The sequence below is a fragment of the Diabrotica virgifera genome, chromosome 3 (assembly GCF_917563875.1).
Source record: "Diabrotica virgifera virgifera chromosome 3, PGI_DIABVI_V3a".
In the NCBI taxonomy this organism is placed as follows: domain Eukaryota; kingdom Metazoa; phylum Arthropoda; class Insecta; order Coleoptera; family Chrysomelidae; genus Diabrotica; species Diabrotica virgifera.
The window spans coordinates 26,520,096-26,538,548 of NC_065445.1; the positions used below are offsets into that span (position 1 = coordinate 26,520,096).

At 32.4% G+C, this 18,453-nt stretch overlaps 2 protein-coding genes across 6 annotated transcripts in view; one reads left to right on the forward strand and one right to left on the reverse strand.

Annotated features, from left to right (window-relative positions):
• Positions 1–5,583, reverse strand: part of LOC114331950 (E3 ubiquitin-protein ligase SH3RF1) — an 81,957-nt gene extending 76,374 nt beyond the window's left edge. For all 5 annotated transcript variants that reach the window (XM_050647827.1, XM_050647830.1, XM_050647829.1 and 2 more), the window contains exon 1: positions 4,889–5,583. In XM_050647827.1, the coding sequence (XP_050503784.1) occupies positions 4,889–5,319 (431 nt within the window). In that variant the 5' untranslated portion in view covers positions 5,320–5,583. The remainder of the gene's footprint in view (positions 1–4,888) is intronic.
• A 2,618-nt stretch (positions 5,584–8,201) lies between these two features.
• LOC114331954 (39S ribosomal protein L53, mitochondrial) lies at positions 8,202–14,688 on the forward strand. The gene is made up of 3 exons (XM_028281645.2): positions 8,202–8,446; positions 8,564–8,686; positions 14,300–14,688. The coding sequence occupies exons 1-3, from the start codon at positions 8,301–8,303 to the stop codon at positions 14,442–14,444; spliced, it is 414 nt and encodes a 137-aa protein (XP_028137446.1). The 5' UTR covers positions 8,202–8,300; the 3' UTR covers positions 14,445–14,688.
• The last annotated feature ends 3,765 nt before the right edge of the window (positions 14,689–18,453 follow it).

Genomic DNA, 18,453 nt, shown 5'->3' on the forward strand with positions numbered 1-18,453 from the left:
AAAAAGTTATTTATTGTGTATTATTTGTGGAAGATCCAAGCAGAGAATATATCAGAATAATATATTCTGCGATCCAAGTATTTTGTTGTTAAAGATGTTCAAAATTGTAAGCGTTCCATAAGAACAATATATTATTAAAAAATCACTTTAACACTTTTCCTCATTTCTCGATTGAGTATTAGTTTTTGTTGTACAAATAAATTATTACAATCACTGAATACATAGTTAGTGAAAAAATTATCACATTTATTAACTGAATTAATAATTTGCAATTATAAAAATAACAGTTATCCAAGAACATTCAAAAGCCATCTCTTTAAATTAATGATGACATTTTCAAGTAGAATTCTAGTAATGTTTACATATCCATACCAGTGTGAATTTTACTACACGTAATTTGCCATGTAAAGACAGAAAAAGTAGGGATACACGTAAAATATTTGCGAATTATGTACCCATAGCCTTAATCTGATATGTTTAAATAAGTCCAGTCCCCTAATCTATGAAATGACAGGAGTCTGTTATTTTTACATAAATACTTTTACGTAAATAAAAAGCTTAGCAGTTTCACTAACAGCTGAGATGAGGATTTCACCAGCAGACACAGTAGTAGCACTAAAGAACACACTTCGCTCCCCAAAAGATCAAACTTCACATAGTTGTGTGACAATCTAAATGCCCCACACTAACAAAATTTGACTTCAACATGGTTTTCAAATTTTAACAGGGGACTGTTTGAATAATTTGTGGACATCATTTGCACATAGATGTTTTGATTAAAATTTTATTTTAAAAATATAATGGTGATATATTTATAAAGATGCTTATAATATTTTTTTATGTATGTAGATATTTTTTATTCTGTTATTAATGACAAAAAGAAGTAGTGAACAACATTGGCTTAACTCAGAGGGCTATGGAGTGCCACTTGTTGGGTGTCTCTGTCAGAGACCAAATCCCAAAACAAAGAAATATGCTGTAGAACAAAAACGGCAGATGCTGTAGAAAGAACTGTGCGGTTAAAGTGGAATCATCTGACATTTAATTTTTCAAAAACCAAATTAATTTCTTTTAAGAATGATCTAAAGAACATTACTCTGGGCAATGAATGCATTTGTTCTGATACCGTAAACAAATTTTTTGGTCTCTATATTGATAATAAACTTAAATTTTAGCAAGACACTATATATTAAGCAAAAATATATCATCAAGTTGCTTTGCTGTCAAATCAGTTTCACAGCATTTAGATTTTGAGATTGTAAAAAGTGTTTATGTGGCCCTGATTAAATCTAATTTGAGATATGGTATTGCCTTTTGGGGTAGCTGTTCTCTTCATCATTTCAGTAGAATTTTTATGCTGCAAAAGAGAGCACTCAGATATTTATGTACATCATGCAGGCCTCTGTTCCGGAAACATGGCATCTTAATACTTCCTTGCATATATGAGGCGTTCAGAACCATAGTAGATCAAGTCCACTTTTTACGAAAATTAAGTTAGCAGTGTATCTATACAGTGTGTAATATCTAGCAGTGTGTAATAGTGCAGAACTTGCTAATTTTAACTCGAAATATCTCTGATTTATGTATTATGGACTTGATCCACTATGGTTCTGAATGCCTCATATATCCTTGAGAGTGCTTAATTTAAAAAAAAACATAAACAGGATATTCGAACAGATTCCCTTTATAACACTCATCTAACTAATGTTATTCCACTTCCAATTCCCTCCTCTACATTAATTAAAAAATAATTTATTTACACTGGAAAGAAAGTGTTTAATCACCTACCACTTAATATAAGATCCTCAAGCAATATTTTTATATTCTGAAGAGCAATCAAGAAGTTTTTATTACCTATGTGTTAATATAGTATCAAGGAATTTTTGAGGTCAGTTGTGCTAATTGATAGCTTTTTTTTGGGACATGTGGAAAGAGCTGAGGGAAACCTATGTCACTATGTCCAGCAGTAAACGCTCTCAGGATGATGATCTCGGTTTCCAAAAGGATGATCATCTCAAAAATTATGCAATTGACCATTAACAATAGATTAAATGCGTCAGAACGTCAATCAAACTAGTTTTAACAACAGTCGATCACCTGACCGCCGGACATTAATCGTTAGTTAACAGCCGGTCATAAGTGAGTCTCTGAAAGGTCGATTAACCAGTTTCGCTTGTAAAATGGTGGTCAAAATGGACTGTTAGCTAATCTGAGATTATCTGTCGATTAACGGGCTGTTTTTTTTAGTTTTTTAATCTCTGTAATTAACAAATACTGAGAAAAAATTGTCAAATAACGGATCTATACATAAGATAAATCATATTACAGTAGAACCCCGTAAATCCGAACCCCCCGAATCCGAACTTTCGGCAAATCCGAACCAACGGAAAGTGAAAAAATTTTAAAAATTCAAGATAAAAACTTAAAAACAAATTGGACAATGTAGGATTACTAGGACTTTGACATTTAAAATTTCTTAAAAATAAATATTATACTTTAATATATAGGTTTATAAAGTGTTTATAAAGGTTAAACACAAACTTACTTTGGTTCTCTCGTAGTCAACTTGAGTCCAAAAATATTGTCCACACTTTTGGGAGAACGTTTGGCTACTCAAAATCACAATGAAAGCTTTGAACTACTAGTTAAGGCTAACTTTCGGATAATCCGAACTTTTCGGAATCCGAACAGGCTGTCCTCCCAATTAGTTCGGATTTGCGGGGTTCTACTGTATTCAATAAAAATAAGATTTTTTTATGGAAGAATTGATTTAAAATATTTATTTAACTTGCAGGACATGGATATCTGGGACATTTTTTTATATTTGATTTTATAATTTATATTTTCCTTCTTTTAAAAATGTAAGATAACAACGATGCTAGACTCATAGAGCTAATTTTTGAGAGACCAGAGCTCTAAAAAGCAGAACAGAATGATTATAGCGATGTAAATAAGAGGGAAACATGTGAGAAATTATAGCAGCTATCTTTGAAGGCAATAAAACAGCCGTAAAATAAATTAAAAATATATACAAAATATATACACTCTTGCTCTTGCTATTATTCAAGATCTTAAATGGTATATGCAGTTGTTCTCAACTACTTAATAAGATCGCACTGTTTGTACCACCTTGCACCACTAGACAAGTGCGAACATTTTATGTACCATTCCATAGGTTTAATTATTCGTTTTATTCGTAACTTTTTTCGTTCGCACCCAGAGTCTTGAATTTAGCAAACTCCCTTTACAATTTACAACTGTTTGACAACTCCATCAGTTGTTTTAAAAGAAATTTACATGGGAGCAATGTTTGAGTGAAACGTCTGTCATTTGTTAACTTGTTTTTATGATATCATTTCCTATTACATATTATTTACTTCTATATTATATTTATATTTCTGTATGTCTGTTTTTTATATTATATTGTTACTTTTTTTATCTGTACACTATGTATTTATGTAACACTTTATGCTCAATTAAAAAATGTAATGTTTTTTGATAGAATTGGGCTTGCCCGTAAAATAAATAAATAAAAAAGTAACAACACTAAAATATTACTCTACATCCCGATCCCACCATTGAAAACAATGGGAACCTTCTCTGGTTGTGGAGTATTCAGAATATAGAGTGGTTTTAATCTGGTGGGATGTGGAGTAATATTTTAGCGTTGTTTTATGTTCTATTAGATTGAAAACTTAGTATTTTGCTAGCAGTTGCTGCTAGGGCATTCCTGTCAATTGGTTTGTTGCAATCAGTAACTGCACGCCGGGGTTTGTCCTGGTTGGGTCAGAGAGAGCAGCATATCGATGGCTTAGTGTGAAAACCTCGTATCTCATTTTTTTTTTCGAAAATGGCATTTTGGTGGTTTTAGTTTGAAAACCTTGTATCTCACGATTTACAACTGTTAGAAAAAATCCAAATACACCAGACTTTTTTCTACAGCCGAAAAAATAAACCACGTATATCAATTGCCCTTTTGATTTATTGTGTTGCCCTTTTGATTTATTGTGAATACCAAGTATATTTATAACCAAGAATTTGGCACTTAATTTGGAGTGTTTGTTTAAAAAATTCGACTTGGAGAAATGTTTTTTTGTAAACAAAAAAAGGTAGTCCGGCATATAGAGAAACATTTTATAAACCATAAATCAAAAGATTTGTACTGTATAAACCTAGTATTTGGAGGGGTGCAATAAGCTATGGAAAATGAAAACCTCATAAATAATCATGAACACAACCTCATTTTACATGAAAAACACGTATATCAAGATATATGAGGTTTTCATAGTTACTTGGGCAAAGGCTCTATATACTGCAAGGATATTTACGTGTTTTTCATAGTTAATATTTGTATTTTTCAATTTAATAGCAACATTTAACACTTTCAGCTCTGAGCCAAGATCAAATAAGTCTCAATGTGCTCAAATTAAAATACCTAACAGTAGTTTTTGTTTTTAGATTATATTATGCAAAAAATCAGTTTTTTGCCTCTCCTGTAAAATTGTAATTTAATGAGATACGAGGTTTTCACACTAAGCCATCGATATGTGCCTCCTGATGAGACTAATAAGTTCCAAAACCGGTAGAGGTGCTTGCTGGACTCTCTGATTGAACTAGAATAGGTATGATGCGGCTGTAGTTTCGTGTTGCAACGAAATTGAAAATAGTTATTCATTTTTGACTTATTACACCTATTATTCAATTACTAATAATGCTATGACATGCCTACAATACCTAATTATATCGTTAATCGTTACTTGATGCAAAAAACTTAAAAATATTAACGTTTATTACATAAAATTGGCTTGGGACAGGGATTTCCATTTAGTGAATAATTAACCATATACAGAAAGTAAAAAATAAATAAAAACATTTCTCTTTGACTTACCCTGTTTCCTTAGATGTATAATCATACATTGCCTTAGCGTACGGCTGATGGGGCAACAATTGCTGCTTATTAGAATTGATCCTGTGATCCGGAGTACTGTGTGGGGTATGCAGAGGAGTAGTATGAGCAACAGCTGTAGGCAATAGATTCGGAGCCCTGGCAGGCCTGTTAATCTTCTTGGGCAAAAAATTACCTGCATTCTTAATCCCTTCTAATATTCGCATGAGCAACACATTGGGGGGCAATTCATCAACTTTGACCAAAACTAGAACCCGACATTCCGGACATCGTAATTCTTTGTGGGTTTGCACAATTTCCTCCAAACACTTTTTACAGAAAGTATGTTGACATGGAAGTACTTTGCTGGATGTATCTAGTCGTTCCAGGCACACTGAACACTCCAATAAATCGTTTAAAGTTCCTTCATCCATGTTTATTTAACTATCAACAACGATATATACAAAGAGTCCACTGAACAAAAACGATGCTTTGGATCATATAGTAACTGTAAGATTCCGTTTTTGTAAGCGTAACCGAGTTAAATTCATTGTTAATCCGTTTGAATAAATTCTATGCATATTAATTACCACTTCCTGTAACAAAAGGCATCAGTCATCGCATCTGGGTGCGGTGACAGACGAAGGAAACGACTTTACTCGTCGGACATTATTCGGCGGTCAACTCGGTTCTCGTTCTCGGATTCACGGATTCTGACATCGCATCGCAAAATGTCAAATGGATTTTTCGATCAGTCTGTTGGTAGTACGCAAAAAGCAGGTTAACCACCCATGGGCACACTATCATTATTTTCACGGGGTCATAGTTTAAAAACAAACATTGGTCAAAAACAGATATTTTGTTATTATATTTCTTTCATATTTGAATATTACTGCCGAACTTTAAATTACAAATATAAATAATTTTATTTGTATCCTACATATATTTATAGCAAATTCTGATTTATTGTAATATTTCCTTATTCCCTATTATTCAACTTTTGTTGCCCCTGATTGATTATAATAATAAAAAATTGGGACTTTAATCTCTAATCATAAGTAATAATCACAAATGCTGTTTTTGTCAGATGATTGTTGTCAGTATATTCCCCCTTTTCTTATTATTTAATAAATACATTTTTTGAAGTTTCTTGCTTATGATTTTATTTTATTGACTATTTTTTGCTTTAAATAGGTTCTTCTTCTTTAAGTGCCCTCTCATCAATGGAGGTTGGCTACACAATTGAAAACTATTCTCTGTCTTCCGCTGTCCTTATTAGCTGTTCAAAGTTTAGCCCTGTCCATCGTCGGATGTTTATTAGTCACGATATTCTTTTCCTTCTTAGTCCACTCTTTTCCTCAATCTTTCCCTTTAGTATTAGTTGAGCTAATCGGTACTTATTATTTCTCAGTATGTGGCCTAAGTATGATGTTTTTTTTTAACTTTCACTGTGTTGAAAAGTTCCCTTTCCTTGCCTATTCAATGCGGCACTTCTTTGTTTGAGGTATGCGATGTCAATGCAATTTTGAGGATTCTCCGGTAGATCCACATTTCAAAGGCCTCCAACTTATTTACGATTGATGCTTTAAGGGTCCATGTCTCAACTGCATAGAAAAGAGTCGACCAGACTTTGATAAACGTAGTCGAATTTCGAGTTTTATTCGTTTTCTGATTTGTTCGAAAGTTTTTCGGCCTGTTCTATTCTCGATCTTATTTCTAGATCACGATTAGGCTGGTATTGATCCAATACCTCGGTACATAAATCTATCGACCTGTTCTAAAATGTGCCCGTTTATTCTGCAAGGTTGAGATACATTTTGGTTTTTCGAATTAATATCACTTTGGTTTTTTAATGTTTATTTTCATATAAAATTGCTCATAGGTCGAGTTGATCTTGCCAGTGAGTCGTTGTAGACCTAAGTCGGAATCCGCAATCAACACCTTATCATTGGCGTATCTGATGCTATTGATATTTACGCCATTTAGCTTGACTCCATCTTTGGAATCCTGAAGTGCCTCTTTTAAATAGAAACTCGGAGTAAAGTTTAATCAACAGAGGTGACAGAACACATCCTTGTCTAACTCCTTTCCTAATTTCTATTTCTGCGGATGTGGAACCTTTGATCCTAACTCTGGCGTTTTGGTTACAGTACAAGTTTTTTTAGCAATTTGACGTCTTTTCCATCTTAACCGACTTCTTGCAAAAGTTTCTAATAGTAGATCGTGTCTTACTATATCAAATGCTTTTTTAAAAACTATAAAATATATAAATATATCTTTCTATTGGTCGTAGCATTTCTGGGCCAGAGCTAGTAAACTGAAGAGGGCTTCTCTCTCTCTGGTTCCCATGCCGATTCTGAATTCAAACTGATAGTCTCCGATGATTGTTTCGCACTTTATATAGGTATGCAGGTTAATATTAATAATTTGGTTTAAATAATGATATGATGTAATTTATGGCGAATTTACTACTACATATATACTGGCGTCCATTTTTACAGTTTAGATGTATTCAGTATTTCTTGGCTTTTTTTGGCCAAACTGTTATCTATCGGTTATTATCTGTTATTTTCCTATTAGTCATATTCCTACCCACCTTCATTGGGGCTCCCGATAATGAGCAACGAAGTCTTCGTATTGTTCTTGTGTTTCGAGTTTCGACTGACTTACCAACACCTGAAGTCACTCTTGCCCGTTTTAAATACACAAGAAGAAGTGATTCACCGTAATAAGTGAATCAGAGAGCTTATTTAAGAGCGACAAACATTTCATCAGGAATAGAAGGCATTGATGATGATGAGGATTCGTTTTACAGAGCCATGGAAATAATGGATATACATGCAATAGGGCTTTTCATCGATTGTCATATGTTTCGAGCTTCTGTCATATATTGTATAATCTGTGTATAATTATTAATATACACGGTTTATACAACATATGACAGAAGCTCGAAACAAATGACTGTGAATGAAAAGCCCTATTGATCGTAGATTATTGCAGTGTGATGGAAATGAAAAGCAACGAGACCTGTATTGATTGATAGAAATATACCAATAAAGATATGTATATTAAATATTATTTATTGGGCTTGTTTAACTTTTATTCGATGTTCGAACGAATATGGTCCCTACCGGGTTACTGAAATGATAATTGTCCTATTCAAAAAGAATATAGTTTCAAGATACTGGGAGACGTAGGAAAGGAGAACCAAAGAAAGAGAGCCTTAGCTTAGAAAGGATACCAAGCGTAGTTCCGCCTATGGAAAAATTGAGTTTTTCACAAAGTTATTCAATTCCTAACTTCATGTTGAACGCAATTGACATCTGCCAAAGTCAAAAGTCACGTTTTTATAAAAATATCCTTCTTGTGAGGAAGTTATTTGTTTTCATTTTCATAATTAGAAAGGAGTTTAAAAATGTCTATCTATTTTAGCGGTGGTTTTACTAGGTCAGCCGGGATAATAAGTGCCATAAATAAACAACTAAAATTAGTTAACTTAAAACCTGTTAAAAAGATTCAGGTTCAATTTGATCCATTCCATGCCAATGCGGTAACCGCTCGGTAAGCTTAGCGTAAATATATACACACATAACCCAAGTATTTCATTGATTTTCTAAATATAGGCCAGCGCAAGCGTGTTTCATATACATTTTCTAAGGAAAACACTTTTTCTTTCAGAGATTTCCTTTTCCATATATCAACACCAAAAGTAATAGAAACAAACTTAAGTTGTGTGATAAAACCAAATGTTGTATGTGACAGGAGTGAACCAGAGATAAAGATTGACTTGGGAGATGCAGGGTAAGTAATAAAGGGTGTAACTAAATCTATAGTTACCCATGGCATACAGTAGGTCTTCATTTTTGTGTTTGGTAAAATTTAGTTTCCCACAAAATACAGCAGATGTTCACTATTGCACTATTTTACTTATAGTACCAGTAGAATAATCCCCCTCTGTGATAGTTGAGTTAAATTTAGCTGTCTGAATCCCATACTTCCAGAATCCCAATTAATTTGACCTGGTGGATCATCCTCAAATGCATATGTTGTGGATAGCCTCAAAAGTTGATCTGGACTCAGAAATACCGCTATAACAACAGAGATATTGACTGCTTTAGACAGGGCTTGCAAGGGATGCACTGTAGGCAGGCATGCCTGCCAGGGGGATGCCAAAATAAACTTTTTTCTGTTTTACAAAATACTAATTTAAAAAAACCAAAATGCGCCTATGCTTGTTTTGTAGGTGGCCACCTTATACCCTAGCATGACCAAAACTGTGACTAGGTGATTAAACTTTTACCTAAATGAAGTATATCTGAAAACCAGGAGTATGCCAGTTTAGTATCATATACTATTTATTACATATAATATATCGTCATTGCCATTTCCAACTATCGAATGTGAAAAGTGGTACTTTTCAGGAGAGCAAAATAACTCTTTTTTAGAGACTCCTAAATCACCGCATTGACAAATGGAAAAATTTTTCTATTTTTTGTATGTAATGTTTAATCCTTGTTAAAATGAAATCAAAAACTGTCACACAAAAATTTCTTGGAAGCGATACTGAAACAAAATTCACACAAATTTAGTATTTTCAACAATAACGGGAATTTGCCACAAGGTGTATCACATATAATGAGAGGACAAGGTATCGAATCTAAAAAACCCGATTTTTCACATTCAATAGTTGGAAATGGTAGGGACGATTTGTTTTTCAAGAACCTCCCTTACTCTCTCTTCAGTCTTCCTTGGAGGAAGTGTAGTGGCCATGGTGCTGTTAGGCATTCCCTGCCTCTTTTTGTTTCTTTTAACTCATGTATAGGTCCTTTGCATATTCCTGTAATTTGGTCAATCCATCTTGTTGGGGATCTTCTTAGTGATCTTCAGCCTGCTATCTATTCTTGGATAATAAGCGTTTTTAAGTTTTTGTGTCTGCTCTCCTAACATATCCAAAGATTTCATTTGTTGGAGTGGACTTTTCTGGCATTAGCTCATTTACTTATTTTATTTATTTTATTTTTATTTATTAAATAGAGGGGATCCCATTACAGCATTATAATAACAGGGGCCCCCATTACAGCATTATAATAACATTATATTTTTAATCTAATTTATCTTATAACTACACTCTAAAATACAATACTTAGAAATAATTCTAGAGTTTACTATAAATCATGGTTTTAAATTGATTTAAACTTAAATTAAAAGGATCTAGGGTCACCTAGGGTTAGTGTGATGTAAAAATATGCAAATTTGATTTAAAAAAAAATATATATATTTGTTTTTAATTGAACGGTTTCAGATTTTTAATGAAGACTTTCTGGTTAATTGTCACAATCATTGCACAGTGAATAGGCCTGTTGCATTTTTAAAATTCCTTCTACATTATGTTTTATTTAAAAGGGTAAGGTGTCACACTATCCCTTCATTATGGGGTTACTGTGACTAGGATTAGGGATAGTGTGACAACTAGCTTTTTTGCCATTTAAAAGCACCTAGGATTGAGTGTGCCTTGGTGTGACAAAGAAAGACACTACAAAAATATTGGAACAATTTTTGGCATTTAAAAATTCGACAATTTTAGAAAAAAAAAAATGTAAATTTAAAACACCAATTTTTTTATTAAACGTAGGTATTTTATTGAGAACCTTTTCTTATTTTACAAATTCAGTAACATCTAACATTCAACAACATCAACTTTTCCATTAAAAGTATACTGAATTCTTTCACCATTAAGGGATAATATCGGATCCATCAATATTCCTATAATCTGAGACATTCTAATAAGTGAACTGTCTTTTTCAGTAACAACAAAACTCTTTTTATCTTTATCAACACTTCTTAATCCTACCACTTCTATTTCATCTTTAGTGTCATCAAAGTTTTCAATTGCACACACATACCTAAAAGCAGTTCTACCACGCTTCCCACCCATAAAAGTTGCAACTATAAAAGAGCCTTGTTTAATATCTTCCTCGTTTACAAGTTTTAGTGTCGCAGTTTCCTCTAAGAATTCCTCTTCTACTTCGTCACTTTCCCCTAAAGACATATCTTCTACCTCCTCATCACTATCTGATTCATCTCTCTTTCACTTTTTCTTGATTGTTTTTGGACAGGTTTTCTGTTTTCCTTTAATGGACTCAGCCTTTTTGTCTTTAACGAACTGATGTATTCTTCTTTTGTTATTATTTCTGCAGTATCATTTCTTCGTTTAACTTTCTTTTTTACGCTAGTTTGAACTATCTTTTCCAGAAGCATATGCTCAAACACTTTCTCTGGTGTTTCTTGCCCAACATAAAGTTCGGTAATTTGACACCCTTGTAATGGACTGGAGGATTGGCCAGTGATTTGATGCTCTTTTAATAGAGTGATAGATAATGAACCAGCGTTCCCTTGCTCTTCTGATGAACGGTTGCAAGTTACTGTCAACCATAACCTGATCAAACTAAGGTAGTAAGTGGTGATAGTGTCACATGTCACACTATACCCATGTTTCACTGTCAGAGAAACCCCACAGTGTGAAAATCTGTGGGGTTACTGTGACATGCCTAAAAAAATAATAGATAAAGACAATTAGACCTTTAAAATAAGTTTAAAATATGTGATGCAATACCATGCAGAGAAAAAATCATAATTAAATACAAATAATTTTGAAGAAAGACAAAATTTGGACTAATATATCAGAATTTCAAATTCAAATTAAAATATATACATAAATAAATACTATGATTTTAACCTAAAATACAGAAGGGACTGAAACAATTTTTTTAAATAATCTGTTGAAATGCAATAGAAGTGTAATATAACATCATATGTAATATAAAAGCACAATATAAATTAGTATTTATTGTTGTCACACTAACACCTCTGTCACACTAACCCTAGGTGACCCTATATCACAGTGACTATTTAAAAATCTTAAGGCCCTATCAAATGGATTATTGCAGGCATAATTGGTAGCATGAAAGTTTATATGAAAAAGTTCAAAAGGTCTATGCTGTGTAATATTGAAGCTTATTTTACTTAAAAGTTCAGGACATTGAATTAAATTATTTAATAATTTATAAATAAATATAGAATCAAACTGAATTCGTCTGTTATAAAGTGTTGTTAGATGTAATCTATCTAAAATTACTTTTTTGTCTATATGTATTTGCAACTGGAATTCCCATTTTGTAACCGCAATACCTAAGAATTTTATTCTGAACTTTCTCAATGGAATTTATATACTGGTCATACATAGGAGAAAGACTAGCGTGCCATATTCTAGTTGAGAGCATACAAGAGAACAATACACAACTTTCGTTACATCAATTGGGAACTCACCACAGTTTCTCGATGTAAATCCAAGAAGTTTAAGACTTTTAAATGTAATCTGTGAAGTATGGTCATTGATTAATGCTTTCATTAAAAGTGATGCCCAGGTCTCTAACTTGATTTTTATATCTTAAGTTAACATTATTCGTAAGATAGTTTGAGTCATATTGTTTATTCCCCCTAAAAAAACTGATATAACAGCATTTATCGATATTTAAGATAAGATTATTCTGTATACTCCAGTCCCATAACCTGTCAATATCCTTTTGCAATAAATGTATGTCATCTATAGATTTTATACATCTATATAACTTTAAGTCATCTGCAAAAATAAAATGATGATTCAAGATTATCAGAAATATTATTTATAAAGAGATTAAATAGTAATGGTGAACAGTGGCCTCCTTGGGGGACACCTGATAAAACCTCAAATGATTCAGATAGGAAATTAAATAGTTTCACCTTTTGTTTTTTATCCTTTAAAAAACTGGATATCCATTCTATGACCTCCGTAGTAAATCCTAAATTTAGGAGTTTTGCAAGCAAAATGTTGAAATTGACTCTGTCGAAGGCCTTGGAGAGGCTGAGTAGACTGAGTCTGCTTGTTCCTTCCTCTCCAATGCCTCCAGCAGATCCATCTCATACACTGCCAAGTTAGTAATAGTGGATTTTCCAGCTGCAAACCCATGTTGAACTACAGATAATAATTCTTTACATTGCCAATATAGTTGATTGTATACTATTTTATCGAATAACTTTGGTATTACTGATTGCTTAGAGATGCTACGATAATTTTTTACATTATTTTTGTCACCAGCTTTAAAAATAGGTGATACATAGCTTTCTTTCCATATAGCAGGGAAGGAACATGTAAGCAAAGATAAATTATACAGTAGATTGGATATTGTAAATGAACAACGTTTCAAAAAATAATTTGGAATATTATCTGGTTCCTTTGAAAAAGAGTTTCTGAGTTGACATACACCATCATAAATATCAGAGATTTTAATAGTATACAAAGAAATATCTGCACTTAAACATGAGTCTGCTTCAGGCAATCGTCATGTGGATGAATCATATACACTAGCAGAATGTTCGGCAAACAAGTTAGCTATGTTTTGGGCATTATCTGCCATTTGGTTATCAGGGTACATTGATTTTTTTATCATTAATATATCTCTAGAAATGTGCTGGATTATCTTTCAGGTTGTTACCAACATTTAAAATTGAATTATTTGTCCTCCGTTACTATTTATTGCTTTGGCTGTATTAATATAATTTAAAGATTATAATAACTAAAACTAAATATACTTACTACAGTTTAACACATTGCGTGCCACATCGCTCATATATGAGAGACAGGTGTTCTGCCAGGGGCCACGTCACTCATTTTTGATATACACCTACGACTGACTTTCATTGCCGTGGATATGCCGTGGCCCCCGAGAGTATTATCCTGATTAAAGCATGGCACGGAATGTGTTAATGAATAATTTTCTTTACTCATTGGTATTTCAAACATGTTATCTAAATCTGGCCTTTTCTTTTATTGTTTGCTCTTTTGTAAGAACTTTTGTTCAATGTTCTTGAAGGACAAAGCAATTAACACATTTGTGGAGAAGACAGTATATCCCATCATGAACAAAGGAATAAGACACAACATACTGTACAAACAACCAACTCTGTATAATACTCAAAGCCGCATTTTTCGTCGTGCATATATTGTTTTCCCCATACGAACACGAGTGGTGACCCAACAAACATCAAAGTATTTTGTAAAATGTCCCTGCATAAGTTAAATCATAAATCATATTGTAACTAATTTTAATTTTATTTTCGATAAACTGAAGATCTTAAAAGATGTGCATTTCTATGAACACTTTGTTATGCCATACTATCTGCGAACATGTTAAAGAAGAAGAAGAAAAAAATAGAATTTAGCTTGGGTTCAAGGACATATGTTTCAAAATAAAACTGGGTATCGGTTGTTTTCTTTTTCCTAAAACCTGTCATATTACAAAAATAGTGTATTATTTTTTAAACATTAATACTTGAATAATGTTTAAACAAAAAAATAATAAGTTTTATTATTTTTAGCACAGTGAAGTTTTTAGCCAACAACTTGACAGTCTTAGAAATACTGCAGCAGTTCAATAAACACATCAGCTCCAAAGTTCCAGTAGAGCCAGTTGCATCACCTATTACAACAAAATTAGAGGCTAAAAGGAAGGGCAAGAGGTGAAATGGGCAACAAAAAGAAGGACTTCCATCTCAAACTTATCGAACACGTTTATGATAATATTCCCGCTTTTACAGATATTTTTACTGAAGATACATTTTATATATTTGCCATAACCATTGTGATTAGTACTATTGTAATCGTGTTTATTATTTCTAGGTTTGTTACCTTAAAAGAAGTTGATATATAAGTTTTGTTAGATAGGTTATGTATGATGTGATTAGGCTGAAATACATTTTGAATGTTTTATCTTGTTTCTATTATCCATTTGAGACATGGTTTCATTAAGTATGCACAATATTTGGCATATTGTTATGTTATTAGTGATGTAAAATTACTAGATGGTCTGAGTAACCTTTTTTGAAATAAAAAACATGTTTTCCAGAAAATTCGTTTATTTTATTAAATAATATACTTCGTCTCCTTTAAAATCAGTACCATTCCAGAGATTTTCCAACTTCTTTACACCCTTCAAATAATATGATTCTGGAAGCTCTACAAATTAGCGTTTGTTTTTTTATGAGCCATCTATTCTATCCTTCTATCTCTATCTGTACGAGGCATCTATCTTTAATAATCGGAGGGGACCAAATCAGGAAAATAGGCGGGATGAGAAAGCAATTCGAAGAACAATTCATAAATTTTTACCGTTGTCATAAGTCATAACACTCTTGTGAGTCGGTGCATTGTCTTGGAGGAACAATACTTTTTGTCTCCATATGGGTTAATTTATTACTGAATTCCTACCTCAATTTGTCCAATAATGCACAATAATATTGGTTACTGATAATTTTGCCCTTTTCAAAATAGTCAATTCAAATTATGCCTTTGCACTCCCAAAATATAGTGGCTATAAACTTTCTGTCCCATAGAGCCACTCTTGCTGCTTTGTTAATTTAGCTTTGAACCGAAATTATTTTTAAATCCCATTATTATTCTTCTTAGTCGTTAACCTGATGCAGCTATCGTGATATCATGAAGCTATTAGCTGATTTTTCCAGTGTTCCTCCATTTCTCCCTATCTTCTGTCATTCTAGCATATTCTGACAATGGAACGCCAATAGTAGTGTGATCTTTTTTTACTGATTTATATTTAGACACCATCTCATATTGAAATAAAAAGACTTCCTTTATATTATTATTTTATTTACATTCACTAACAATAAGCACTAAACTTTTAATTCGTTAGAAATATGTACTTACTCCGATATTTATTTTATATGTTACAACATAACCACGGCTTTATTAACAACTGAACTCAAACATAGAAGCGTTTAAAATACGGAATAAATTATCTACAGGTACAAATAATTCACTAATATAATCGGCAAAGGTCTAGAATGAATAGAATGTTTACATCATAAATAAAACAGTTAATAAAAATCCTTGTCTAACGCCTCGTAGAATTTGGATCGCTTCCATTGGTTCATCTCCAAGATGTATACCTATAGGTAAAGATTTTCCAGTTTTAAGTCCAAAACATTTTTTATGGCGAAGGTTACCGTGTGGCGAAAAAACAACCATCCTGAAGGATTAATGTATGATAGGGTTAGATCTATTTCTGCAAACTCCATATAGATACCTCTTCCCATTAGGGAGATATAACAACATTATGTATTCTGTACCTATACTTAGGTGTAAATCTTGAAATTTTTACAACTCCCAACGAAAATTTTTAGCGTTGGTACTAACAGTACACGCCAGCAAAAAGTAAGTCGTGTACAATCGGATATCAACACTAATTTAACAAAATATAGATATTTCAACTAAAAGAGTCTTCCTAAAGAATAATTAATAGCTCTGCAGTCCCTCGGAAGTCAAAGGCAATAGGTATGTATAGCAAGGTGGTTCACAGAGCAGGTATACCATTAACTTCCGGTATGTATGGTATTTAATGGCATTCCGAAAGAAACCTAGAGTAATACGTATTACTTACTCCCTATACTTACGTATGGTTCACAGACGTGGACACTCACCAAGGCCAATATGGATAAAATAGTAAAGGAACAGAGAGCGATGGAAAGATCAATGATCGGGGTGAGGCTCATAGACAAAAAAAAAACAAATAAATGGATTAGAAGCAAAACCACCCTAACAACACACAACATTCCAGGAATGTACTACCAAAGTTCTATCAATATTTGAATGTCCTGGACATTTAGGGAACATTCGGTGAACATCTGTTTAAATTATTCCTGGAATGTTACCATAAGACATTCTGTGAACATACTACCAATGTTCCTATATTTTAAGTTGCGAAATAATACATACGTGTAACAGATACAACATTACTTATAACATACCAGACAAACTAAGTGACACTTTAGGCCTACAGTGCAATAATATGTCAAATTTAAAGAGTTTCCCAAGTTCAATTAATACAATATTATAAACATACAAATGTAATAAAAATTATTGTTCGCGAATATTCAATTTGGAATGCGATTTTGTTAATAAAAAAAATACTTATAACTTATGCAAAACCCAAGAGAGGCATTTATATTTATTTCTTTTGCCTTCATTTTCAAATTCGCCGTGCATATATTTTTGTGCATGGCGCTTGAGAGAGCATCACGTGACTAAAAACGACCAACCAACGACCTCGCTTCGGCCATCTTGGCATCTTCAGATCTTCATCTTGGCCACCTTGCTTTGCCGTGGGTGGATCGTTGTTTGTGCTTTTTAAGAATATTTTTTTAATTCGGATACTTTTATAATAGCTTTAATAGTATTATTAACATAGTGAATAAAATGGTGTCCTGTTTTTAACGCAGTTGGAGTAGCAGAAACAAATGTAGATAAAAAAATCTGCAGGAATAACGTTTCAATTATGACAGAAGCTCCAAACAAATGACTGTGAATGAAAAGCCCTATTAAAAGGTTAGTATGCAAATATGTAAACGAAGGCATGCCCTGTATTTCAGAAAATAAATTAATACTATTAATACCCTAATAATACTATTCATAAAAAATCTTTTAAGTAACCTAGATATAACAAAGTGAATAAAAGGCATAAATCAGAAGAATTATTATTTTATTTTATAAGTTAATAATTGGTCATATCCATTTATTATTTTAATAATAATTGTGAATAAGCCACAAACTTCGCTTATTCCTAACTAAAATAGTAAATAGAGATAATAACAATAGGATTTGTAAAACTAAAGTAATTCTTTTTGCGTTTTTGCTAATGTATGCCTTTATAAATAGGATGGTAGACCACACACTATAATATGCAGTACCAACTAATGAATACACAGAATATTATAGTCGATTTGCTAAACTCAGTCTCAGTACTACTGAGTCTCAGACACAACTGGCTAGTGATTTTAGTAAATAATTTTGCCAATTTGGTAAAATTGGCAAAAAAAAATAATAACTAAATAGTTAATAATTACTGTAATTTTGGCAAAATTGGCCAAAAACAAAAAAAATTACCTACTAAAATCACTAGCCAGTTGTGTCAGAGTTTGGGGAACCGACTATACTAATAAACAATTTCTAAGCTGTTTTATAATATTTTGTGAGTCCATTAATCATATTTTTTATTTAAAACTAAAATTTGTTAATAATGCATATATTTTGTATTTTTAGCTTTCCAGAAGATCCTGCGAAGAAGACATGAAGTATAGATCAGATTTGTTAATAGAGGAGTATGTTCAAAACACTTTTTAGAAAAAGATATTGACAGAACTTCACTTTCATCTGTTCGTTTAAGAGACTGTGCTGTTCCAATAGCTTATGTCACACAGGTATATGCATTTTTTTTCTTGGTTTTAACATCTTTAAACGCGAAATACGCAATAGCTTATCGAATTGATGCCATGTTATTTTTCTTTATTAAGGTCTTTGTTTATTATTGTGTATGTGTATTAACAACAGAAACATTTTTGGTTATTCTTTATTTTATTTTATATTTTGTCATCAAGTGTTCAGTCAATGTATGTAGTTTTCTTATGTACACCTTTATGGGTTTATACCTGGTGGATGTATATTTCAATAAATAAATAAA

Bases quoted from the DNA above. Each gene is read 5' to 3' on its own strand.
- LOC114331954 (XM_028281645.2), top strand. From the start codon at position 8,301: ATGTCTATCTATTTTAGCGGTGGTTTTACTAGGTCAGCCGGGATAATA. The intron at 8,447-8,563 runs GTAAGCTTAGCG...TTTTTCTTTCAG, and splicing joins GCCAATGCGGTAACCGCTCG to AGATTTCCTTTTCCATATAT. The intron at 8,687-14,299 runs GTAAGTAATAAA...TATTATTTTTAG, and splicing joins ATTGACTTGGGAGATGCAGG to CACAGTGAAGTTTTTAGCCA.